Source organism: Epinephelus lanceolatus, chromosome 8, assembly GCF_041903045.1.
Source record: "Epinephelus lanceolatus isolate andai-2023 chromosome 8, ASM4190304v1, whole genome shotgun sequence".
Classification (NCBI taxonomy): Eukaryota; Metazoa; Chordata; class Actinopteri; order Perciformes; family Serranidae; genus Epinephelus; species Epinephelus lanceolatus.
Window position 1 is genome coordinate 25,361,131 of NC_135741.1, and position 26,587 is coordinate 25,387,717.

At 41.7% G+C, this 26,587-nt stretch overlaps 3 protein-coding genes across 4 annotated transcripts; 2 read left to right on the plus strand and 1 right to left on the minus strand.

Annotated features, from left to right (window-relative positions):
- Nucleotides 1-816: 816 nt before the first annotated feature.
- rpl10a (ribosomal protein L10a) lies at nt 817-3,217 on the plus strand. Of its 2 annotated transcripts, XM_033628079.2 has the most exons (6): nt 817-898; nt 1,333-1,404; nt 1,635-1,715; nt 2,453-2,601; nt 2,702-2,874; nt 3,001-3,217. In XM_033628079.2, exons 1-6 carry the CDS (start codon nt 894-896, stop codon nt 3,169-3,171), a joined length of 651 nt encoding a protein of 216 aa, XP_033483970.1. In that variant the 5' UTR covers nt 817-893; the 3' UTR covers nt 3,172-3,217. The 2 variants fall into 2 exon arrangements, with proteins under 2 accessions (XP_033483970.1, XP_078026195.1); XM_078170069.1 differs by lacking the exons at nt 817-898; nt 1,333-1,404 and having other exon boundaries at nt 1,648-2,067.
- Nucleotides 3,218-5,230: 2,013 nt separating this feature from the next.
- On the plus strand, nt 5,231-14,962 carry LOC117258793 (uncharacterized). The gene is made up of 13 exons (XM_033629928.2): nt 5,231-5,403; nt 5,499-5,562; nt 7,438-7,513; nt 7,611-7,638; nt 8,043-8,183; nt 8,276-8,407; nt 12,157-12,313; nt 12,391-12,431; nt 12,513-12,572; nt 12,652-12,800; nt 12,895-13,032; nt 14,506-14,619; nt 14,701-14,962. Exons 1-13 carry the CDS (start codon nt 5,389-5,391, stop codon nt 14,849-14,851), a joined length of 1,266 nt encoding a protein of 421 aa, XP_033485819.2. The 5' UTR covers nt 5,231-5,388; the 3' UTR covers nt 14,852-14,962.
- Nucleotides 14,963-15,009: 47 nt separating this feature from the next.
- Nucleotides 15,010-24,149, minus strand: inavaa (innate immunity activator a). The gene is made up of 10 exons (XM_033628469.2): nt 24,076-24,149; nt 20,022-20,118; nt 19,403-19,536; nt 19,123-19,245; nt 18,791-19,025; nt 18,629-18,682; nt 18,249-18,474; nt 17,836-17,985; nt 17,043-17,742; nt 15,010-15,784 (listed from the first exon to the last, which is right to left on the minus strand). Exons 2-10 carry the CDS (start codon nt 20,083-20,085, stop codon nt 15,692-15,694), a joined length of 1,779 nt encoding a protein of 592 aa, XP_033484360.1. The 5' UTR covers nt 20,086-20,118; nt 24,076-24,149; the 3' UTR covers nt 15,010-15,691.
- Nucleotides 24,150-26,587: the final 2,438 nt, after the last annotated feature.

Genomic DNA, 26,587 nt, shown 5'->3' on the forward strand with positions numbered 1-26,587 from the left:
AGGGAGTTTTTTTTTTTTTAATTGAGGTATTGCTTCTTTTACTTTTTTAACATTTACTTCTCTTCAAAACATAAATACTGAAAGTATACCTTACCAGTATTTTTTGCTTGGCTAATTTTTGACCATTTATTTTGATAAGCACATACATTGGCATAAATACTATTCAAGCAACAAACATATTTTTACAAAAAAAGTATTAGAAACATTATAAAAAAGAGCCAATATTATACAGTTATCATTTGTATTAATTATTTATATGTGTGTAGTATTGATGAATGACAAAGGTCATTCAGCTGCATAATACTTTTCATTTTAACATGTAAAGTACATTTTTCATATAATATGTTAGTGCTGTTCTGTAATATGTTGAATGCATGACTCCATCTTGCAGGGAAGTATTTCCATATGAGATATTGTTTGTTTTACTTTCCTTAAAAACAATTCTGCCACTGAAAAACACATACATGTGTTTGGCTTTTAATACACAGCTTTTTTCTTACGCAGTTTAATAAAAAAAAGACAGGATCTATTGAACTTTTTTTTTAAAAAAAAAAAATTTAGAACCTTTACATGTAGTCAGCAGTCTTCAACTAACTTTTACAGTTTACTTTGTTGACCACAGTGCACATACATTCTCATAAAATATGTATTTAAAAATTAAACAAATATTTAGAAATATTAAATTAGTGATACGGTTAATCAACATAATACAAAGTCGTTGTTTTTATATTTTTATTTAGATAAATGTGTGTTAGGGTTGTAAAAAAAAAAAAAAAAAAATAAAAAGCGCCTGCGCTTTTTGATGACGTCAGCAAACACCGCCTTTATTTTGCGTAACTTCCCTCTGAACTTCCTTTTTCACCGTAGCGAGACGTGAGGGAAGACCTGCTAAAATGAGGTTAGCCTTATTTTAACTAATAAATGTCAAGAAATAAACTGTTCCCATGCTCACGCTAAGTTTTATCAGTCATGTAAGACTTTAGTTTAGTTATCTTACGTGGCAGTTATGTCATTTTGTACAGTTATGTAGAACTAGGTGTAGGTTAATGTCCCCTCCGGGGCCGGTTCATCTGCCGGTGTAACGTTAGGACACGCTGAGTTTTAAGATGTAATCCACTGTCATCCACACATTTAAAACATGTTAAAGACAATAATCAAGCATCGGATGTACAAATTAGCTCCTCTAGATAATATTTAAGGAAATCTTTACTGAATTTATCCCTGTTGAGAATATTTTGTGGCTCCCGTAGATCAACGGATGAAACCGGGTTTATTGAGCTGTTCCTCTGATCAATATTTGCTGTAACGTGTTTTCTGATATTTCAATTACAGTAAGGTCTCCAGGGATACGTTGTACGAAGCCGTGAAGGAGGTCCTGCAGGGCTCTCTGGCCAAGCCAAGGAAGTAAGTTCATCAGAATCTGATTAATGCCATGTAGTTTTTCACATATTAAAAAATTTTCTCTGGTATATGGACATGAAACATGCAATAGATAAAACTTAGAATATAGTTTTTTTTCTTTATAAATGTATACAGTTTCACTGTTTAAAATGAAAGGGCTAGTAAGGAATGAGCATTAATACATTCTTGGATGTGTGTTAGGAGACCATGTGTAACTTTGTGTCTGTCTTTAGGTTCACAGAGTCCGTGGAGCTGCAGATCAGCTTGAAAAACTATGATCCCCAGAAGGACAAGCGTTTCTCCGGCACTGTCAGGTTCGACCTTTTACTGTTTCACCCAACCTTTTCCCTGTGTGCTTCCAGCCCTGTCTGAGTATCAAAGCAGCCTGTTACATGGTTGTAAGTAGTTGCTGAAATCTCAAAACTTGTCAAACAAAAAAAAGTCCAGACAGGCCAGGAGCAGACATGGAGAAGTACTTTGGGTAGTCTGACTGAGCTGACCCAGCCTTGGCTGGTGGAGGTGAAGCAGACGGACCCCTACCCTGGGTCTTAAAACATGAGGGTAGGCTTTGAGTGGTTGAGCTGGTAAGTTCACGTCCTCAAGCCGACCAATTTACATAATGTTACCAAAGAGGTCAGCTGGACACCGACCACGGTGGTGGTATGGGTAAGAACTTTTCTATTACACAGCAAAATGAGGAACGTGTCATTTGGGGTTGGCAGAGTATTTGAGTTTCAATATGTCTGTTTTAGGAAAGTAAACCTTTTTGTAATCACAAAAGTAATTGTGTAGAGTATCCAGTTGATCTACAGAATGAGTTTGAACAAGACTGGCAATTGACTCATATGGCATGATGTATGCATTAGAAGTGCACATGCCAGTTGTCATCATCGTTATGCAGACTAAGCTCATGGGCAAATGCAGTAAATTAATTCTGATAATTGATTCACCAAATTTCCTCTCAAATATACCCTGCCTTACATCCAACTGATGCCGCTGTGTTTGACGTGAGGTCGTGAGCAGTGTCTCTAACTGCTTTGTTAATCTGCAGGCTGAAGACTCTCCCTAGGCCAAAATTCTCCGTGTGTGTCCTGGGAGACCAGCAGCATTGTGATGAGGCCAAAGCCGCTGAGCTGCCACACATGGACATCGAGGCTCTCAAGAAGCTCAACAAGAACAAGAAGCTGGTCAAGAAGCTTGGTACGAAAGTAGACATCATGACCCACAAGACGCTGGTTTGTGATGATTGTCTGACAGGTTTTTCTAAACATGGTCTTTTTTTCCTGCTCCCTCCTTTTAGCCAAGAAGTACGACGCCTTCCTGGCCTCTGAGTCTCTGATCAAGCAGATCCCTCGTATCCTGGGTCCTGGGCTGAACAAGGCCGGCAAGTTCCCCTCCCTGCTCACCCACAATGAGAACTTGAACACCAAGGTGGACGAGGTCAAATCCACCATCAAATTCCAGATGAAGAAGGTAGGCTCAGCACCACTCGAATAAATAAAACAACTTCATTTCTGTTAAATTTCAGTGAGAAGTTGAGGTCTAATTGAAGAAACGGATTGTTGGGTGACTGAACAATAAATGATCTTTGTGTCGTAGGTGCTCTGTCTAGCTGTAGCTGTCGGACATGTGAAGATGACAGAGGATGAGCTTGTGTACAACATCCACCTGGCTGTCAACTTCCTGGTGTCTCTGCTGAAGAAGAACTGGCAGAACGTGCGTGCCCTGTACATCAAGAGCACCATGGGCAAACCCCAGCGCCTCTACTAAAGGACAGCTTTTCTATTAATAAAATGTGGAGATGCTCCAAAGTTGACAGTTCTGGGAGTTTTTCTTTTTTGAGTTTGAAATTTTGGTTTTCATACCTTCATATAATTATCATATTTTGAGTTAAGGATGGTGGGGGGAAAAATATTAGTCCCTGTTAACCTGCCATCTTTCCTCTAGTACAGATCCATACCTGTAACAGAAAAATAGTTAGAAAGAAAATTGCCTATTGATTACATTGAACTAAAACAAAAGAGAAACAAGTGTAGTTCTTTTGTCCTAGTGAAAAAAGGGTGATAAATTGTTATCAGTAAATGTGATGGTCAAAATTGTGGTACATACTGGGAGTATAGAGGCAGACAATCCCACAGAATGTGATTTTGATTGCTGATATACTCTTACTAATATAGGCAACTAATATAAAAATAAGTGAGAACTGTGTCCTGACATTTGAGGTGACAGCATTATCAATAATGCCACTTCTGAATCTTTACTAATTTTGACTGAACAATTTTTAACAAACACGGTATGTTGAGTGAATTCTCAGAACTAGTGATGGCTGCACAGTTAAACGTGAAAAATGGGAATGAGCAGTGATGCACTGACTACAAAGACCTACATAGGTAAAAACAGAAAACTAAACCAACAAAACAGACAATTTAAGACCAAAAAAAATAATGAGCAACATTTTATCAACACTAGATAGCCATATTTTCTATCCTACATCATACCCGAGAGAAGATTGTGGCAAAAATGTATTAATTTCAGCTCAAAAAACTTTTATTACCCTTACCTTAACCGAGAATCGTCTCACTGGCGGAAAACCCTCAAGGCAAACTTATCCCCAAAACCACCTAGGTCACTCAAGGTTAAGAGAGTAAAGAAGTACAAGACGATGGCTGCACATAACAGCAGTAGAGAAGCTAGTAGTGCTGCACTAAGTTGAGTCTCAGTATCCCCAAAACATTCAACATGAGATTGATATGTTTTTGATAGTGATCCTGTTGACCCCAGTATTCAAAACCAACCTTTATATTATCAATGCTTTTGGGGTCAATACTCCCAAATCTGGAGCAGCCCATCCCTGGTTGAGTGACATCTAAAGGCCTGAAGCACAGACTGCATATAAATATATGTATATCTTTATTCACAGTCTCTGGTCTGACATATAAAAATAATTTGGATGCTGAATTGCCTGTAGGTGTGAATGTGATCGTGAATATAGTCTGGTGACCTGTCCTGGGTGTAAGTTTGCCCAGTGTCAGCAGGGATAAGGTCCAGCCCCCTGCAACCCTGAATAGTATCAGGCTTATCCTGTTGTATTTATCAGTTACAGATATGGGATGGGTGTATGTAACAATGTGACAACCCTGGAGATGCTTTTTGAATGAATCAAACTTGTGACTGGCCAACCTCCCAGTGTTCTGGGGTGGTCTAAAGCAGGTCTGATTTTGGACTCACAATGCTCTAATAAAATGGATGTTTTTGGGACAAGGAAGAGATAACGTGCTGATGATAATGAGATCCACCAGTCCTGACTCAACCTGTCCAAAGGGCCGTCAGTGAGGCTCATTGAAAATTGGACAGAGCTTCATTTTTGGGTCACCAGGACAGAGAGGTGCTGCAAAACAGCAGACACATCACCCACTGCATTATAGTAAATTATTTTTGAATTTCCTGCCTTACAAGGTACAATAAGGAGTGGTTTTAAACAGTAAGACATGACCCATTTGTGTCAGGTTTTGCGACAGGAAAGGTTAAAAACCCTCTTACAAGCATTCACCAAACAATTTAGGATGGTTAAATATCCCCTGTGTTTATCTTAAGTGCTGTGATTTTGTGAAATGTTTAGTCAGGACCTAAATGTTACGCTCTGAGGTTAATGGGAAGTGGTGCATTTGATTTATCACCTGGGACAATACAAGTGTTTTATTTACTGAAGATAAAACACAGCAGCAGGTACAGCCCCAGGTACCCATGAGCCTCTTGGAGCCGTCGTCCTGCTCTGCTCTGACTGTGGATCTCTTAATAGGATTATCTATTCTCAGTGCGGGAGAAAGGCCAAAGGAGAAATGAACCAAACACGGACAGGAGCTTGTTTGTGTTGTCAGCAACAATGAAAACTCAAGTAATGACTGTGAGGAGGATTTGAATAATTTAATCTGGGTTTTACCTGAGGAAGACATTTGGATTATTCTTGTGAAGACAACAGCTGATGTGATGATGACCGCTCAGGTGAGTCGAATAATCTACCAGCTGTCCTACCTGCTCCTGTTAATACTGATATACACCTCATGTGCAGTGATTCTGTGTTTGTGAACGACTTTCAGCCTGATGCAGAGACAAACAGCTACAGTCCCCCCACCATGCTGGGCAGTGAGGACAGTGATGAAGGTAACACAGCTATAAAAATGACCTTAGAAAGTCCAGGGGCCTCATTTATAAAACTGGGGAGAATCCACACTAAATGTTTTTGTACGCACAAATGAGGAAATGTACGTACGCCAAAAAATATTCAGATTTAAGCTATAAAATCGAGCATACGCCTGCAAGTGCGCAATTTCCTTTTATAAATCAATTTGGAATTGTCCACATGTGGACTAGGCTTATATCCCGCGAGTGGGAACATGCTGCTGCTTTTAATGCAGTGAGTTCATCAAACAGGACACTAACTGACTTTTCTTTAAGGTCAGATAAAAAAGGGGGTGCACCCTGACATCTTTGCTAATGAACACAATCCATATGTTTAGGTGGTAAAGATGTGCAGGGTGAGTACCACTCTGTGAGCCTGACAGCACACTCGTGTTCCCTGCAGCCATTTTACACACAAATCTATCTGAAAACTAAAATTGTACTTGGTGACACACTCACCGGCAACTTTATCAGAGACACACCTGTTCAACTGCTTTTTAAGGCAAATAGCTATTCAGCCAATCACATTGCAGCAACTCAATGCATTCAGGCATGTAGACATGATCATGACAACCTGCTGAAGTTCAAACCGAGCATCAGAATGGGAAAGAAAGGTGATTTAAGTGACTTTGAACGTGGCATGGTTGTTGGTGTCAGACGGGCTGGTCTGATTTTTTACTGGGATTTTCACACACAACCATCTCTAGGGTTTACAGAGGATGGTCTGAAGTAGAGAAACTATCCAGTGAGCAGCAGTTCTCTGGGTGAAAATGCCTTGTTGATGCCAGAGGTCAGAGGAGAATGGCCAGACTGGTTCAAGATGATAGAAAGGCAGCAGTAACTCAGATAACAACTCGTTACAACCAAGGTCTGCAGAAGACCATCTCTGAACCAACACCACGTTCAACCTTGAAGCAGATGGGCTACAGCAGCAGAAGACCACACCAGGTGCCACTGCTGTCAGCTAACAACAGGAAACTGAGGCTACAGTTCACACAGGCTCACCAACACTGGACAATAGAAGATTGGAAAAACATTGCCTGGTCTGATGAATGACATGAACAACATGAAAGCATGGATCCATCCTGCGTTGTATCAACGGTTCAGGCTGCTGGTGGTGGTGTTATGGTGTGGGAGATATTTTCTTGCCACACTTTGGGCCCCTTAGTACCAACTGAGCATGGTTTAAACACCACAGCCTACCTGAGTATTGTTGCTGACCGTGTCCATCCCTTTATGACCACAGTGTACCCATCTTCTGATGGCTACTTCCAGCAGGATAACGCACCATGTCACAAAGCTCAAATAATCTCAAACTGGTTTCTTGAACATGACAGTGAGTTCACTGTACTCCAATGGCCTCCACAATCACCAGATCTCAATCCAGTAGAGCACCTTTGGGATGAGGTGGAACAGGAGATTCACATCATGGATGTGCAGCCGACAAATCTGCAGCAATTGTGTGATGTCATCATGTCAATATGGACCAAAATATCCGAGGAATGTTTCCAGCACCTTGTTGAATCTATGCCACCAAGAATTAAGGCAGTTCTGAAGGCAAAAGGAGTCCAACCTGGGACTAGTGAGGTGTTCCTAATAAAGTGGCTGGTGAGTGTATGCACAGTACTAGAAGAGATTGTTGAAATCTGTTGATGCACTGTCTCCAAAATCTGCATATGCATGGGTCAGAGTTTCCCTAATTTTACATATATTTCCTCATCAAGTTTTTTCTTTATAAATCCCAATTCATACTTAGAAAGTGGCGCGTGCACATTTTGTGCGTGCACAGTGGTCATAAATGAGGCCCCAGGAACCAGTATCATGGCTCTGCATTCAAACTGGGTTGTATCTTTGCAGCAGAATCCAGTCAAGAGGAGCAGCCAGTCATAAACTGGAATGAGCTGTCCATCATAGAGCGTGTAGGCCTCAACAGGTGACACTGTGATATTTATCTGACACACAGGCTATCATATTATACATATCACTCTTTAATCTGACTGTTCATTAAACTTTCACTTGTTTCCTGACAGTGTGGAGATGTCAGAGAGAGATCTGGAGGTGAGGTTACCATGATATACCACACATTACATGCTGTTTATACTCAGATAAAGTCTAGATATGCTTTCCAAAAGAAGTAAGTTTTTAGGAGAGACTTAAATGAAGTCAGTGACTCAGACAGCCTAATATCCTTGGGCAGGTTGTTCCAGAGCTCTGGCTCCTTTAATCTTCAGTCTGGACTCTGGAACAGACAAAAGACCTCTGCCCGAGGATCTCAAACTGCACAAAGGTTCATAAGGGATTAAAAGGTCTGAATGTAATCAGGAGCCAGGCCATGAAGGGCCTTAAAGTAATCAATAAGATCTGAAAATCAATCCTAAAACAAAGATAGCAGACAAAACATAAACATCTCAGCTTTAAGGGTGCATCGAGAACCTGAGTCAAATAAATGTTCTCGCTCTCAGGCGGCCTTCTCTCAGATCGCTATGGCCTTTCACTGTGACCAGTACACCCTGAAGCAGAGGCTGCAGGCGGAGGAGCACGCCCGCAACCTGGCTGAGGAAAACATCCAGCTGGAGCTGACCAGAGGCAGGGAGACCCTTGAGGTGCAGTAAAATGTCAGATGATGTGAAATAAGCCTGAATAGCAGACACCAGAGAGCAGGTGCACATGTGTGTGTGTGTTTGTGTGTTTTCAGATGCTGAAGGGCCTGTGTCTGGACAGTAAGCGCAGTAAGATCCTGCAGAGGCTGGAGCTGTCTCTGGACATCCTCGCTGGGACTGTGGAGCGAATCTCCAACACAGCAGAGGTGCTTGGTGCTGTACACCAGGTACACTGACGCTCCTCGGATCACCACACTCAAGACTGTGGTTCCCAAGCTGTGGGTCGGGGCCCCAAAAAGGGTCTCAGACTAAGTGAGGGGTCACAAATGATTTAAGAGATACATTGCTTATAAATCATGAATATGTTTGTTTTTCTGATTTATCTCTGATTTCTGCTTTTTTCCTTATGATAAACTGAATACTTTCACATTATTAAAGCCTATTTTTTTTTCAATTAGTCAAATAAACCAATTTGAGAATTAAAAATAACTTTTTTGGTTGAACAATTGGTAACCACCAATTTAAGACATTCTCATCAAGGGTTTATACGTTTCTATTCATAACTTAATCATTGGTTAAAGGTATACTATGCAGGAATTGTTGCTTACTTTTTGTAAACACAACATTCTGACTATTGTAGGAATGTTGCATTTGTTGTAATGGAAAAGCTGATACTTTAGCAGGCTTAGTAAGCTAATCGCCAGCACCTACCTGTCCAGCAGGAAACAGGCCAACTCCACATTGCTCTTCAACCTCTCCTTTAGTGCTCACCAGTGAAAGTGAAAGCCAACCCCAGATTCATTCTTGTTTTGGAACAAGCTCTGTACACTTGTTGTTTCACCTTGCTGTTTGTGCATATTTCCGCATTGTGTCCATGATTTTTGTAGCTTTCTCTTGGATGTGTGCTGCTACTATCTGATCACTGCTAGGGGCGTAACGATACATGGATTCAGACCTACAGTACAGGCCAAAAGTTTGGACACACCTTCTCATTCAATGCGTTTTCTTTATTTTCATGACTATTTACATTGTAGATTCTCACTGAAGGCATCAAAACTATGAATGAACACATGTGGAGTTATGTACTTAACAAAAAAAGGTGAAATAACTGAAAACATGTTTTATATTCTAGTTTCTTCAAAATAGCCACCCTTTGCTCTGATTACTGCTTTGCACACTCTTGGCATTCTCTCCATGAGCTTCAAGAGGTAGTCACCTGAAATGGTTTCCACTTCACAGGTGTGCCTTATCAGGGTTAATTAGTGGAATTTCTTGCTTTATCAATGGGGTTGGGACCATCAGTTGTGTTGTGCAGAAGTCAGGTTAATACACAGCCGACAGCCCTATTGGACAACTGTTAAAATTCATATTATGGCAAGAACCAATCAGCTAACTAAAGAAAAACGAGTGGCCATCATTACTTTAAGAAATGAAGGTCAGTCAGTCCGGAAAATTGCAAAAACTTTAAATGTGTCCCCAAGTGGAGTCGCAAAAACCATCAAGCGCTACAACCAAACTGGCACACATGAGGACCGACCCAGGAAAGGAAGACCAAGAGTCACCTCTGCTTCTGAGGATAAGTTCATCCGAGTCACCAGCCTCAGAAATGGCAAGTTAACAGCAGCTCAGATCAGAGACCAGATGAATGCCACACAGAGTTCTAGCAGCAGACCCATCTCTAGAACAACTGTTAAGAGGAGACTGCGCGAATCAGGCCTTCATGGTCAAATAGCTGCTAGGAAACCACTGCTAAGGAGAGGCAACAAGCAGAAGAGATTTGTTTGGGCCAAGAAACACAAGGAATGGACATTAGACCAGTGGAAATCTGTGCTTTGTTCTGATGAGTCCAAATTTGAGATCTTTGGTTCCAACCGCCGTGTCTTTGTGAGACGCAGAAAAGGTGAACGGATGGATTCCACATGCCTGGTTCCCACTGTGAAGCATGGAGGAGGAGGTGTGATGGTGTGGGGGTGTTTTGTTGGTGACACTGTTGGGGATTTATTCAAAATTGAAGGCACACTGAACCAGCATGGCTACCACAGCATCCTGCAGCGACATGCCATCCCATCCGGTTTGCGTTTAGTTGGACGATCATTTATTTTTCAACAGGACAATGACCCCAAGCACACCTCCAGGCTGTGTAAGGGCTATTTGACCAAGAAGGAGAGTGATGGAGTGCTGTGGCAGATGACCTGGCCTCCACAGTCACCGGACCTGAACCCAATCGAGATGGTTTGGGGTGAGCTGGACCGCAGAGTGAAGGCAAAGGGGCCAACAAGTGCTAAACACCTCTGGGAACTCCTTCAAGACTGTTGGAAAACCATTTCAGGTGACTACCTCTTGAAGCTCATGGAGAGAATGCCAAGAGTGTGCAAAGCAGTAATCAGAGCAAAGGGTGGCTATTTTGAAGAAACTAGAATATAAAACATGTTTTCAGTTATTTCACCTTTTTTTGTTAAGTACATAACTCCACATGTGTTCATTCATAGTTTTGATGCCTTCGGTGAGAATCTACAATGTAAATATTCATGAAAATAAAGAAAACGCATTGAATGAGAAGGTGTGTCCAAACTTTTGGCCTGTACTGTATATATCAGTTCAATGATCAACGATTTAACATCACTGATGCAAAGTGAAAACACACATATCGTTATCTTTACCCTCGAGAGATCCTGTGGCCTCATATGAAGACATCACATTTTGGGTTTACTTGACCTTGCATGTCATTCTACTTAACTTAGACCTGTTGTCCTCATTCGTGGACACTTTGTTGTGCCATCTAGTGGTAGTAAGAGCACAATACACTAATCCATGTAAAAACAAGAAGGCAGCCATCTCTGCTGAGTCAGTCTGCGGCCGATCCCTACATATAAGTGGACAAGGTCCAAAATCTGATCATATTTTATGGTTGAAACTTGTTTATTTATGATTAATAATGTTTGTAGTTCGATATGGAGTACAAATGTGACTCGCTACAGTAACAAACTAAGACACTGTTAATTAGGAAGTACTCATTTGAAGACATTGAGACTTTATTATCGTCTCATTTGAGGACACTGGGGCTTAATTATTTTTAACAGTGTTTCGTTTTTTGTAGTTATCGGGTCCTACTGATCCCAAATAGCTAAGAGAAATTAAAAAAACATACAGAACAAAAGTTCAGGTCTCAGGAGGTTAAGATACATCTTCATTTTTAAATCCCCATGGCACATCTTAGTCACCATCCCTGTCCAAACATACCTCCTTCCTACTGTAAACCTTCAAACAGTGTTAGTGGTCTAGCGCTAGGCAAACAATGACAAGTAGCCTAGAAAAAGACAATGCGGACATTTACCGATATCATCTCATTTTGATCACAGCAGGCTCCTGAACTGAATCAAATCAAAGTCATATCGTTGCAGACTTTGTGATGTCAGCAGTTATTATATTGTTGTCTAAAGAATCAATATAATATTGTATCGTGATGACACCTTAGTTGCTGCCTTTTTATAAACCAACCTCATCTGAGCGTTGTGGGGATACACGCTTATTGACATCTCTACCACAGCAAAATAATAAGAAAAGAAGAGTCTCTGCAGAAAAATACACCATCACACACTTCTTGTGGATCATAGGTTATGATTGAGAGGGATTACTTCTGTCCATACATTTTTTAGTTAAATCTTGTGTGGTATACCTTGAATAATATTATTTATTAGTGTGGAAGCCCACAGTGTACAAAAAGCCACCAATCAGTACTTTAATTTCCCTAAAACCCATTAAAGATTTATTACTCACCAAATAAGCATTAATCAAAGTTTCTGCAGCAGGTAAAAACACATTTGTGTATGTGAGTACACTGAGGATCATATACAGCAACCAATTTGCTTATGTATCACAGGGTCTTGATAATGATATAGATTATTTATGTACATTAAAGCTATTAACAACAGCTTAAACGTTTTGGTTATATATAATATTACGCTTTCTCTGATAGGAGGCCCGGGTTAGTCATGCCGTGGAGCTGATGGTGGCTCATGTGGAGAATCTAAAGATGCGACATGAGAGAGATGCGGCAGAGCTGGAGGAGGCCAAGAAGACCATCCAGCAGCAGACCTCCTGCAGAAGCATCATTGACGGCAGAGCATCACCAGGTCTCTGACGTTCTGTCTTGTGATGTTTGTCTTGCTCTGCCATCACATGCAATATTTGACTGTGCCCCTTCTTTTAGATCAAGATGACAGTGGGGGCAGAAAGAAAAACTCTCAGCAGGTATGCAGATAATTGGCTTGTTGTTCCATCTGATATGGAAGCAGCTACCTGTTCATCACATCAGTCTGCCTTTTATTTCAGTTCTTCCAAAACAGTGGTCGTCGCAGAGTCAGTATGTCACTGATTCCCAGTCAAATCCAGGTAAGGAGGTTTCTTTAGTGAACGTACAAATGTTATATTTCAGAAACCAAAATAAGTATCTTCACCTTTGTCTCTACAGGAGGCTTTAAAAGGAGAAGTAAAGAAGCGAGCCGCTCCTCCGAGGTCCTTCAGCAAGGAGTCCTTCCTCACCTGCTCGTCTGCCCCCCTGAGCTCCAAGTTCAGCTGCCCTGCTGTTACCAAGGACGACGACTACTCAGTAGATGACAGGTCAACTAGAGACTCTGAGTTTATGCTTTGTATTTGGGCCACATGATCAGAGAGTCTACATCACCTGATTTCCTTTTTCTGTTTTTTCCCTCAGGCCAGTGGATCCAGATGAAACTCCGTCTGAAGCTCTAGCTGCTGCTGAGCCTCCTCCACCTCCCAACCCCAACGTCAACCCCACCCCAGAGTGCCTCCCATCAAAACAACCAGCCATCAGAAAGATATACAAGAAAAGGTACAAATCCCTGTCGTGCAAAAAAGCAGAAACACCACACGCTAATATAGCTTCCAGTGAACACCAAATTTTCTGAAGCTCTTGATTTTTCTTGTTATTGCTCTTCTTTGTCAATATTGTAACAGTTCACCCCCAAATCAAAAATGAACATTTTCTCTTTTACCGGTTGTGCTATGTATCAATCTACATTGTTTTGGTGTGAGTTGCCAGATGTTAGAGATTTCAGCCATAGAGTTGTCTGCCTTCTCTCCAGTATAATGGAACTAGATGGCACTTGGCTTGTGGTGCTCAAATAAATAAGCACCAAAAAAGAAGGAAAGAAACATGCATCTCCTGTACATCCTAGCTGATTTTACAGCTCAACCAAGAGGATGCTATTAATGTTTACATCTCACTCTGTCTTGAGTAGATGGACGCTTCCTTCTGCACAGTGACAAGGTTGGTGGGTGTAGTTTGGCAGAAAAAAATAGTTCCTACATGAAACTGCTCACAACAAGGTCTGTGGATTATGTTGAGTAACCAGGTCATGATTCCTGGAAAGAGACATTGCTGTTGAGTTTTTCAAATGTATTTTTTGGCGCTTTGAGCACCACAAGCTGAGTCCCATCTAGTTCCATTATATTAGAGAGAAGGCAGACATCTCTACGGCTGATATCTCTAACATTTGGCAACTCACACCAAAACAATCTAGAGTGATAAACAGCACTACAGGTAAGAGGGAAAATATGTAGGTTTTTTTTCTTTTATTTTGGGGTGAACTGTCCCTTTAATTAACAGCCCTCATTCCTGTTATTAGTATCACCTGTGTTTTTTCTGCTCAGAAAAAAAGATTAATTCCAAGAACAACAATACAAGTTTCAAATAATGTTTTACTAAACGTTTAAGTTTCATGCAAGTCCAAGCATCATTGAATTATTTTTCAGAAAGCTTATTTGCTGTCTGAATTGTTGGTTCGTCTGTTACACAAACGTGCAAAAGGTCACATCCTGAAATCTTAAACTTCATAACAGCTCCCAAACAGACCATCAGGAGTTGTACTATTGAAAGCTAAAATGTTGAGGCCCTGTCCTTCCCTATGTTTCATGATTATATACTCCTTAGTTTCTGGGAAGAAATGCACTGATTGTTGTTGTTGGATGGTGCTCAGTAGGAACCCACAGCTCGTTTTTGCCAAGGGACCCTTGAGCGAGTTAATTGTACCTAAATTTGTAGAATGGTGTTAATTGGTATTGATAGTGACAGTTTCATGTGAGATAAGGATTACTTTTTTCAATGTGTGGAAACATCTATTTTATTCTCTGCCCTCTGTGGACTGTGAACCTGGGAATAAACTATGACACTATATATTAAAAACCATTACAAACTACAGCCTCAAAAACATCAGTGAAGGCCTTTTTTGCTATTTTGTCCACCCTTTGCAACACTGCATTGACACTGTACTGTAAAAACATAATGTAACTGTCTTTGTTGCAGCTCCTCTATGGATACTCTGCGACACAGACACAAGGGCAAAGCTGAGCTATCAAAGAAAAAAGCAGAAAAGGATAAAAAGAGCACGAATATTTACCAACAACTTTCTGTGAGCACGTAAGTCAACACATGCTTTAAAGGACAACAGTGATGATATTTCCTCTGGACAAACACTGACCGACTGCCTGCTCTCCTCAGGTGTGGGTCTGTGTGGAGACATCGTCCTCTGACTCACTGGTTGTACCGCTGTCGCTGGGCACTCCTCTGCGTGTACCTGTTTGTGCTTTTGAGTGTCGTGACATTAACTCTCTTCTTGTGGAAGCATCATGAGGATGCACCTGAACCATGATCAGCATGTTGTCTGAAGTCTGTGACTGTACTGTGAACAATAAGTGCGTAGACCAGCTGAAACACCTCTTATCAGTGTTTATATATGAATATAAAACATTGTGTGAAACACCTTTGCTTGTTAATGTGTTTTTAAAGACTTAAGACAACAAAGCCACACACTTTCAACTGTATTTTTTTATTATAAATATACAAAACATATCAAAACTGATACAATCACTTGGTTAGTAAGAAAACACCATACTGCAGTGAACACATTCATCAAACCACCATTTAAGGCATCAGTGATTAATTATTAAGAGTTAATGGCAAACGTTAAAATTCAGCTCACTTCACATCATGGCTAGATGTTAAATTTTAACTACATAAAGAAGAGCAATACATTTTAAAAGGTGTATCAACATTTTAGTAATAATTCTTCATGTTGCGAGGGAGAAACTTTCACAGATAAATAAAGTAGAATATTAATAATTATATTAGGAATGAAAAAGCTTATTTGAAAACTACTGCAGATTAATTTCATGTGCAAAATGTGTGCCGGACACAAAGAAATTACTGAAACCACAGCAAGTTTGTTTTAAAATCTGTTTTTGTAAGAACCTAAATTCACCTCAGGAGGTTTAGAAACATCTATTAGAAAACAATTTAAAATAAATAAAACTGCCATTACACCTTACAAGTTTTAAATTAAAAGACGAGAGAGAAGTGTGCTCATCGGGGCACCGATAGCTCCATGTTTTCTGCATCATGTCAACACACAATCTCACAGAGAGTCTTAATAAATACAGAGATAAATAAACACATCCTACTGAACACACTGCAGAGGAGCAGAGGTCTCGAGTTACACCTGGCTCACGATCTCAGAATCCTCTGCAATGAACCACTGCATTGGAGTCCCGTCTGCAGCTCTCTGGAGGATCACATTACCCGAACCCTGTGAGGACAGTCATGAAATCAGTGTTCAAGTTATGCATTTTGTACATGAATATACTGTACATACAATTAGTTGAGCAAAAGAACATTAATCAGCAAATTTGTTGGTTCCAGCTTCTCAAATACCAGGATTTGTTGCTTTTCTCTGTCTTAAAAGAGCTGCACATGTTGTCTGCACTCAGCTCTCAACATGGAGGTGTCTATACCAGCAGCTAGCTGCTAATGATGCTAACAGCAGCATGATTAATGTAATTAAATACACCTACGTTTTTTCTATCATGACATGTCAAAATGTCTGCTGTGAAAAAGTCTATTAGCTAGCCAGTGGGTTACACACACAGGGACCCACATGCACTAACACGCACATTCTGCTGGATCCTCTACCACACCAAATAACAGAGAAGCTCGAAATACAATGCACACAGAAGGAGCGTGACTTCATTCTCTACTCGACCAAGCCCCCAGGAACAGCGCCAGGCTTTAAAGTCAATTTTACAGATTGGTTGAATGTCGAATTACAACGTAGGGGTATGTCATGTGATGCCATTCAGCCTAAGAAGTGTCTTTCTCATAGACTTACATTGTGAAAGAGACATCTGTAAATTAGTTGATTTATTTTATAGAACATCTCAACCACCATGAAATGACTTGTTTCACTATCAGGATTTGATCCATTTGGTCTGATAACAGTCAAGTTGTAAGTTCAAGTTAGCAGAGGGCTAAACCCAAAGTTAGCCAATTGGCCACGCTAGGCCAACTCATGTCTCCAGTTACAGTGCTCTATGGGCTCCACAGTGCGCAAGATCCAGGTCATTTCAACAGCGGAAATCAAGCTTTTTTGGCTTTGTGCACTACAGAGCAAATTTTATAGGAATGACTGTCACACCTCCAACATTGTATCCAATTCTCTTTATACATCTATTCTCAGGACGCCCTTACTCCACTATATTTTTACATAGCATATAGTTGTTTGCTGCCATATTAATGTTCTGAATGTCACATACAGCTCCTTTAACTTCACTGTAAACTGAATATTTGGGAGGGTTTGGAGTGTTGTTCAGATGAGCCAAGACATTTGAAGACGTCACCTGTGACACCAGGACACTGCTATGGACATTTTTTACTGATTTTATGATTTTTAATAGAGCAAACGATCGATTCATCCTGATAATAATCAACAAACTGGCTGCAGCACCGATACATATTAAAACTCTCGTGTTAGCAGCCTATTTTAGTGTTATATCAATACCAGTACCAACCTGTTTAAATGGAGGCAGATGAGGTGAAGTGGGGCTCTTGACACTCAGGGGGCTCTGCTGATCCACGCAGCTCGGACGTAACTTCTGCAGCTGATTCCTCTGATGCCAGGACTTCAACTCCTCTGACACGATCTCCCTGGGCATCAGTCTGATGGCGTGGTTCGGGTACTCCTTCAGTGAGGGCGTTCGCACCAGCCTGGTGTAAGGTGGAGGGGGCTTTAGGATTCTCCTCGGAGACGATGCTCCCTCTTGCCACTGTCTTTGCTGAGGGATGTGTGTCACAGGAGGAGGGGAGGAGATGAAGCACGTTCCCATGTCCAGGTCTTGAGGGGAGAGGGGGCCATCTTCTGCCATTGCCCTGGTGTAGCCTGGGCTGGGCTGAGACTGGTTGTTGTTCTTATGTGAGCTGGAGAAGCTGGAGAGCCCTTTCTTTTGTGCGCCAAAGTGGAATCCATAAGGCGGCGGGCAGAGCTTCGGAATCTCAGTGGGTCTGTCCCTGCCTGGAGAGCTAATATAGGAGGAGGACGAGTGCTCCGAGCTGCTGTCCTCTGAGCTGGACTGGTAAGGGCGCAAGGGAGAGTACTCTGGAGAGCGCACCTTAAAGTCAGTTACGCAGCACCGCTGGGGCAGCCTGGCTCGCCCTCGATTGTTCTCTGAGTTGAGGCACTCCTTGTCAGCAGGTGTCTTACTTTTAGGAAGTCTGAGGAGACACACATAGAAAGAATGTAAAATTATAGCACACACACAGTCATACTCTTTGTGGATTAGAGTACTATCTGACTTCTCTGTATACCTGAAGGACTGGGAGTACTGTCGGCGTACATGCAGCTCTGGGGTGGAGGGGGCGCTGGTGGAGTGGTTGTGACGCAGGGCTGCGTTCTTTATAAACTGAGACAGAGGAATGATGCTGGTCTCTGCAGACACCTGGGTTCCTGCTGGACTACTGCACACGACAAAAAAAGAAAGGGTGATGTTAGATATGCAATACGTCCTGTAGGTGGTACCTTTACTGAACCTTGTGCCGCCCCTCATAAAAGGCGAGCCAGTGGCAGAAGTACAGCGTCACACAGACTGAATACTGACAGTAATCCCCTTGTTTTGTTTTGTGTTTTTCTTTTTCTTTTCTGTCTTATAATGATGTTGAGACACACTCTACATGGTGTAGTTGTGTATTCAATGTGTTGCTATCACACTTCAGACTCTTACCTGGACCTGCTGCTGCAAGCAGACAGAGGTTTTGTGGCCTTCTGGTAGGGCTGATCCAGACTCGACTCTTTCCAAGGAGAGTTCTGGATGGGAGAGCGCTCGTACTCCACACTGAGCTGGCTTGATGATTGTAAGGACGACTGAAGAGTCGTGGCTGACAGCTGGAGGGGGTCTGAATAGGAAGTGCCCATCACTGGAGGAGACAGAGGGATGGGCGAGTCCACATCTGCGGAAGATCACGGACAACATCAAACGCTCTGTATCATGCTGCTCCAAAATATCTCCAATCTACATCATCTGTCACAAATATCTTTCTAATTCATACTTTGTTTTATTGTATGTTTTAAATCAAAGCATGTATAAATGTACTCCCCACTCACCATCATCCAGGGCCACCACATCAGACAGGGAACTGTCATCAGACATGCTCAGATCTGCAAACAGGAAAGGAAACATTTTAAAAGTGTGCATCAAACCCCCTCTGTATGTGTTCATGAGTGCAGTGCACAGTTTGGCCTGAGGAGGGCAGCAGTGTCAAGCACCTTTGTTTTGGCTGGCTGAGATGCTGATGCATGGTGAGTTGCATTCGCTTTTGATCCTTTGCTGGAAAACGGCCTCCTGCAGCGTCTTCACCTTCTTCTCCTCCCTCTTGCACTGCTGCAGCCGGCTCTTCCTCTGTGGCTTACTGAGATTGTCCTCCAGGGAAAGCTTGCGGGCCGCTTCGTAAATCTGCCGCTGCAGGGCCAAGTCAGTTTCCAGCACTTGCAACTCTGAATCCTACGGTCAAGAATAAATGCTAACATTTAGTTTTGGCTGATGACTTGAAGTCTTTTTTGCTTAATCTCTGCCTTTAAACACTGATGGAGGCCCGCACCTGTTTATCCAGATGGATCAGACCTTCGTCAAGCTTGAAGGAGGCTCCAATTCTCCTTCTGATGCGAGGTGGCTTCTCTTCGGGCATCAGAGGATAGTCTGAGGGCAGTTTACCTGTCAGCTCCTGTGAATTCAAAGTAAAAGTGTTACAAAAAAGTAATGAAATGCATTTCTGCACATCAGCAGCTCATTTGGAAGTACTGAAAAGTTCATTTTAACTAATCAAAGCATAAAATAATACACTGATAATGTGTACATGTTATCATCTACACAATACTTACTGCCTCCCTGATGCAGAGCTTCCTGAGCTCCAGCAGGCAGAGCTCCAGACGCTCCTCCAGAGACTGGTGCTTCAGCTTCAGGGCTCTGGTGTTGGTGGTCAGGTCCTTCACCGGGGACGTGGGGCTGTCTGGACCTGCAGTGAACACAGAAGAGATCAGATCAGGCTTTCCTCATCAGGATCTGTATCAGCCATAGAAATTTCTACTATATATAATTTATATGCCTCTTACAGATGACCCAGGAATTCTTTCATCCCATCTGGCATTACATTTATAAACAAACATATATGAAGTGTTATTTTTTTGTGCCTACATTGTGAATCTAATTTCCTTTGGGATGATAAAGTTAATCAAAATTTACATCTGCCTTGAATTTATTGCAATTTGTTGATTATTTATTTAGTTTATTCAAGACTTTTTCTTAAATGTTTAATAATCTTAAAATGAGCTGGTGGTGTGTTGTTAGAATAAATAAATATAACAATATGACATGCAACATTTCCTTAGCTTGCTGTTTGAATATCAGGAGTATCATTGTGTTTTACATTGATTATGCAAGTCGAATCTTTACATGACATAAGTGGAAATCAGATTCTGTATTTTGTGTTGATGTTCTTACCAGAGTGCACGATAATCCCACTGTCAGTGTCACTGATCTCCTCTTTACTCTCGATGGCCGTCATCTTGACTGTCTGCTCTTCAGTTCTTAGAAGTACCTGTTGAAATAAGGACATTTCACAGTGATTATTGAAAATTAGATTGATCACTTCTAAGACTTCAGATTCCCCTGTTGTCTTCCTACCACATGGCTTCATTCACACTCCCTCCTGCTGCTTTACTTAACAAAAGTGAAAAGCCGGCGAGTGTCCTTTCACACACTTATCCATGCAGCTCTCCATCTCCCTCCTCCTCCTCCTCCACCTCTTTCTCCTTCTCATGCTCCCTCACAAAAGAGGCAGACCCCCACGGTTGACTCGGCACATGTTCAGGGGTTAATCCGAATCGTGGTGCCATGGTGACGGGGCATGGTGCGGCTGGCTAGGGGAGCGTGTCGCCATGAGGCGTGTCAGAGGGCGTTTAAAGAGCCCAGACCCCGAAAAAAAAAGCAGATGGCAGCAGGAATTACCCCACTCATGGACTGCACCTGTTCCCCCCACGCAACCCCTCCCTTCGCTCCCATTCAACCAGTGTCCAGAAAACCCTCTGGGGGCTTTGAAGTGGAAGAATGTCTCAATGCTGGGTTTGTCTGCACAGCATCAGATCACAAGGTCCCTGCTGACTCCTGTGCAACGCTGCCCATTTCACTAACACACTTTCACAAACAGGCATGTTTATGGCCTGCTCTGTTCCATTGTTGTTGTCCACCAAACACCTGACTGATAATAAACAAAAAAACGAGATGCGGAGAGGAACGACAGCCAGGAGAGGAAAACAATGACAACAAATTGGAGATAACATTTAGGAATAAGACGGGGCTTTTAAAACCCAGCATGGGGGGGGGGTCTGTTTTGGTGATATCACCATGAGACGAGAGAGAGAACTTACTGCACTTATTTCCAGTTTTTTAGGTCAATTAATTTTTTCTGGATCTCACATGCCTGCCTCTACCCTAGGCTTTTTTTAAAGAACGCCAGCAGATCACAAGAGACAGCGTTACAGGCACTAACATGATTACAGGATATTATTAGCCTCACTTATTGCTTCAATGCCACACATTCATAAAATGATAGTTCATGAACTTGATGACTCCTACGGCAGTTTCTGTATTAATATCATGCAACCAAGACTCATGTAAGAAGTAAATGATGTGTCAGGAATAAAGGGGAAGGGCAAGGTGAGATGAAAACAGACACCACATGCATGAGTGTGTTTCTAAGGCGGCTGTGTGTAATCCTCAACTCTCGTCTCATCCTCTATGTTTGCAGATTGGTATCAGGCCCTTTCCTGTATGGACCGGGAGGATACAGATAGACAGGATATTATTATGCGTCCCATAGGCCTGACCCATTCAATTCCACAACTCATGTGAACTGACGCAGCTATGAGCAGCCATGTAGCACAATGAGGCACAGGGCAGCTTGAGTCAGTAAAACAACACTGCAACAAAGGCCCTGTATCCACCAACCAGCCTCAATAATCTGCTGTGGGCGCAATATCTGCTGACAACTCTGCTTCAGGCCCGAGCAGCGTTGTTGGGCCAATATTGAGACAAGGCTGCAGTGAGAGGTGGGGAGAGGAAGAGTGCTGAGTTTTTACTGTGCAAGGTCGAGGCCTGCTGTACTCTCAGACACATGGCTCCATGCTGCAGCAATCTAAACCTAAAGACGTCAACAAAAATCCAGTCCGGTAATCAGAGACAGGCAGGGTAATGTGGGATTTACCCACTTACACCCCATAACTCTCTGAAGACTTTCACAAGAGTCTGTGGTCGGAGGTCTAGGCTGAGTGAGTGAGTGAGTGAGTGAGTGGGTGGGTGGGAGGGTGGGTTCGCGTAAAACAGCAGATCTCAGTAGAAGTTGCAGCTTATTGCCAAGACGTTGATGCCATTTGTCATAGCTTTCATAAAAACCTGGAGACATGGCAGCGTTGAAATCATACTGTTGCAGAGAGCCAAAAAATAATACTTTTTCTCTTGATTGAGTGTAACAGGAATAGCAATCCATTTCCTGGAGGGATAGCTGCTGATAGCAGTCTCCACCCAGCGTGATTGATGTAGTCATAACATCTTAATTGCGGCATATGTGATCACTGCTAATGACGACTATCTAGGAAAGTGTAAGGGATGGGAGCTGACCATCCCACCCATCCTCGCTGTTCAGCAGACCGTGACAGAGTAACATCTACGGAAGTGGGGTGTTTATTGCAAGAGATCATGATGTGGATTCACTGTCTCACAGACTTCCCCCACCACCCTTTCCCATGAGCCTTTGGAGCTGCGATCTCCTGGAATGCAGCCACCACCGCCGCGCTCATTACCACTGTGGTCGGCCCTGGAATTACCGATGGGGACCAGCCTCGCCGAGGAAACAGTGAGGGATGCCTGAAACCAGACCGAGGCCTGTTCAAACCCTGTAATTAAGACTCTCCACTGAATGCTGATACTATGGAAGAAACCAAACGACTTTACAGCATGCCTTATTTCAGAGTCTGATGAAAAGCCAAAATCCATTCAGCAAAATGAATCCACTGTGAGCACAATATGGGCTGCTGGAAGAGAAGTGCATCAATGTGGGGGAGCGGCAGGAGGAAAAAAAAGTGTTGTGTTACAAAGCACGTCACTGGAGTCAGATCTTTGTCTTAAGAAGCAGTGCTGAGTGTGGAAGCTCCACAGACTGCAGCAAAATGCAGTCAAGTGGCTGTGATGACATAAAAAGCCAAGGTTATGAGCAGTCTGTATCAAATACTCAAACACTTTCAGCCTCTTTCCTTTGTCAGATCAACATTGTTAAGGAGTGCAGGGGTCTTAGTTTTCCTGCAGAGACAATACAGGGGTAATAAGCACCATATCGGCCTGCTCTCTGGAGGCCATATGCTGGCCAGACACACAAGCTCTGTCACAGCCCAACGACAGCGTAAATACACAGGGCAAGAAGAGATGCTCCATTGTTCTCCACAGGCTGAAGGGCTGACTGGGGATCATGACACCTTGTCCCTCTGAGTCATCATTTCTGAGGCCTCTGAATGGACACTGATGGTCATCTCAGGCTCTTAGCAGGATGTGGTTCCAGCTTTTCACCCACACTACCCACCGCTTACAAAAGACCAGGGGGGACTCCAGGGGCACAGCAACACTGAGGTGTTGTCTTTAGCACCACAGTAGCACTGCATGCCTGTCAACATGTGGACTGTAGGAGATTGTGTTTATTCAGCTCCTGTGGGCACAAACAACTGCCACCAACCAGCCTGCCGCCCCACATAAATCCTGAGGAGTTGTTTGTCAGTGAAAGCAACCTGTTCATATTCACGGCGCGACACAGAGCATGTGATTGAACTGCAAGTGACTCAACACAGTCTTCCAGATAGTAGCTGGTTTGTTTTCATTAATCATACTCACTTAGTCTGATTGCTGTAATGTGGAGGGGTTTTGATTGTTTGTATAAGGATACCTTTATTTAACAGATGTTTAACAAAGTTTTGCAAATATTCCACTTCAAATCATGCATGTCAGATTTTACTTAAATAAAAGTAGAGGTATTATCTATAAAAGAAACATACAGTACCAAAAATATGTGCATCATATTTTTATGTTTTGCATTTAACATTTTAATATGTAAAGTGACTACTAACTATAACTGTCAAATGAATGTAGTGGGGTAAAGTACAATATTTCCCTCTGATTTTAGGTATTAAAGAAGAAGAAAGTAGCAGAAAATTAAATACTCAATTAAATTACAAGTACCTCATGATTGTAGTTAGGTACACAACTTGAGTAAATGTACTCAAAACACTGAAAAAGAGTGAACACTTGTCTTAATGACATGTTTGAAGAGTTACATACAGCCCAAATAGCAAACTGAGTTAAGCTAACCTATAACGTTAACGGCTGTCTAAAGTTTACCGACTTACAACAGCATCCCTCGCCTCATCCACTTCACCCTCGCTTAGAACTGGTTATTCTAATGTTTTCTCTTTGTATATAATATTATTACTTACAGAAAGTCTGGTGTACTCACCTAATAGAGTATATTTGCTCCTCTACGGCATCCTCTCAGCAGCAGGAGGTGTTCAGACTTTCTCTGGTCAGAGAGCGACGCTTGGGACATCTGTTTCAGTCAAATCCATTGTCCCGGTGAGGGGGGAGCGCTTAACTGACTTCAGCTAAAGTGTTTATTTGCTGACAAATATCTCCTTATATTTACTCCAAGACGTATTGTTTGCTCTGTATACTCTCTTAAGATGATTCATTTTCACTTACGTAATTTTTTTAACGGGGAAATGTACATTTAGTGGTGCCGCGGGACTCCCCAGAGTCATTTTGGAATGGTTTGGTCCGACGCTGCTCTCCAGACACGCTCTGCGTATTGACACCGCAGCACGCGACTCACTGAGGGGCTTTTAATTTGAGCAGAGGCACAAAAGAAGAATAGGCAGAGGGAGAGGAGTTTTGGTAAAACCCAGGACAGCTGGTGAGTAAGTGAATAAGTGGTGGTGGTGAACAAGACCACAGTCACCTCTTCCTTCCGCCATCATGATGAAAAAAGACCAAAGAGGGGTGTTTGGGACAAGATGAGCCACACATTCACCCAAGAACAGGCAACATAAAAATTCAAATTTGATATACTTTTATGAGTATTTCTATTTTATGCTACTTAACAGGCTACTTCCACTCCACTACATTTCAGTGGGAGTGTTGTACTTTTTACTCAACTATATTTATTTGACAGCCACTGTTACAGTTACTAGTCCAAAAATACATTAAAACATTGCCTAATTATATTTTAGAGACAGATGTTACTACTTTTGATTGCTGATAGCATACATTCTGTTCAGGCACATATATATAAAATATAGCTTGATGTTTAATTTGTTCATTTTGATCTTGTAATATTTTGCCTTGTTTATTCATTTATTATTATTTTCTGTAACACAAACAGTAGTGAAAAGTAACATTTCCTCAAATACGTAAGTATGTAAGTTCAAAATTTGTATACTTATATGAGTATTTCTATTTTACGCTAGTAGACAACTAATTCTTCTACTTTAGGAGGGAAACATACTTTTTACTCTACTACATTTATTTGACCACAACTGTTTCTAGTTAATTTGCAGATTAAGATTTAATTTTTAATTTTGATTGATTTGATTTTATATACTTTATTAATCCCCTGAGGGGAAATTATAAATCTCTTATGAGCATGGACAACATTGGTGTAGATTTCAGGGGGTGGATGCGTAGGTGACACACTCCCCTCAGTATTTAGAACATGTGCATTTTTTCCCTCCAGTAAAAAACATAAAAGTAGTAGAGGGCTTTTATTTTGACATAATTAGAAATACTTACACCATGAAGGTATACAGAAAATGCACAAATTGGTGGATACAAATTCACCAGAATGCAGAAAATTAAGTGTTTGATGCTCAGAATTGAAGTTGATGTTGTAACTTTTTGCCTTATTTAATTTTTTATATCATGTGCAGTTGTAAAGAGTAACATTTGCTGTACAAATTTGATAAACATTTATGAGTATTTCTTTTTTATGCTACTTGACAAGTAATTCTCCTACACATTTCAGAGGGAAACATACTTTTTTCTCCAGTACATTAATTTGACAGCCACTGTTTCTTTTTAATTTGCAGATTAAGCTTTAGATCTTATGAGCATGGACAACATTGGTGTAGATTTCGGGGTGGGTGAGTGGGTAAAGGACACATCCCCCTCAATATGAATATGAAGGAGCACCTGTAACATAAATAATTTCCCCTCGGGGATCAATAAAGCATTTCTGATTCTGATTCTGATTCTGAACATGTGCATTTTCCCCCTCCAAAAAAACATGCCAGTTGTAGAGGACTTTTATTTTGACACAATTAAATTTATTTACATCATGAAGTTATCCAGAAAAATGAAAAAATCAGTTTACCGAAATACAGGAAATTAAGTGTTTGATGATCAGAATTTGTTTGGTGGGGGACCCCCAACACCTCAGTTTTATATGTGTCCACCCCTGATGTTGAAATGAAACCAGCACTCTTGACAGACAATATCGTGTGCTGTTACATATTGAGCTAAGAGTATATAAAGTAGTTAAAATCAGCTTCACCTCAATGAGCTACAACAGAAAAATGCAAGTATTTTTACTTTTGATTCTTTATTTTGCTGAATATATTGACTTAGAAGATCTGATTATGTCTTACAACACTGAGTACATGTCGCAATTTGTGTCTAATTTGTGTATGAGCTACTAAAGTAATCCAAATGCAACTCTGATATAACAAACAGGCTACTTTTATTTGCTTGCAGTCGGTGGCTTCCCTGACCATCCCAAATGTTTCCAGTGCCTTAACCAGGCCCTTGAGGATTCCTAGCCTCTATATCCTGAAAAGCCTCCTCCAGATGGCCTGTGCTTTCTCCTCTCATCCCGTGATGGAATGAAAAGATCAGCTAATTAAACAAAGTCCCATATCCATGTGAAAGAAGCGTGAGAGTCCTCGGGGAGAAGAGCTGCATGCAAATCAGCCCCCAGT

Bases quoted from the DNA above. Each gene is read 5' to 3' on its own strand.
- inavaa (XM_033628469.2), bottom strand. From the start codon at position 20,085: ATGACGGCCATCGAGAGTAAAGAGGAGATCAGTGACACTGACAGTGGG. The intron at 17,986-18,248 runs GTAAGAGTCTGA...TGTCGTGTGCAG, and splicing joins GCTTGCAGCAGCAGGTCCAG to TAGTCCAGCAGGAACCCAGG. The intron at 17,743-17,835 runs GTATACAGAGAA...GTGTCTCCTCAG, and splicing joins CAGTACTCCCAGTCCTTCAG to ACTTCCTAAAAGTAAGACAC.
- LOC117258793 (XM_033629928.2), top strand. The intron at 8,184-8,275 runs GTGCAGTAAAAT...GTGTGTTTTCAG, and splicing joins GAGGCAGGGAGACCCTTGAG to ATGCTGAAGGGCCTGTGTCT. The intron at 12,801-12,894 runs GTCAACTAGAGA...TTTTTCCCTCAG, and splicing joins GACTACTCAGTAGATGACAG to GCCAGTGGATCCAGATGAAA.
- rpl10a (XM_033628079.2), top strand. The intron at 1,405-1,634 runs GTAAGTTCATCA...GTCTGTCTTTAG, and splicing joins TCTCTGGCCAAGCCAAGGAA to GTTCACAGAGTCCGTGGAGC. The intron at 2,875-3,000 runs GTAGGCTCAGCA...TTTGTGTCGTAG, and splicing joins TCAAATTCCAGATGAAGAAG to GTGCTCTGTCTAGCTGTAGC.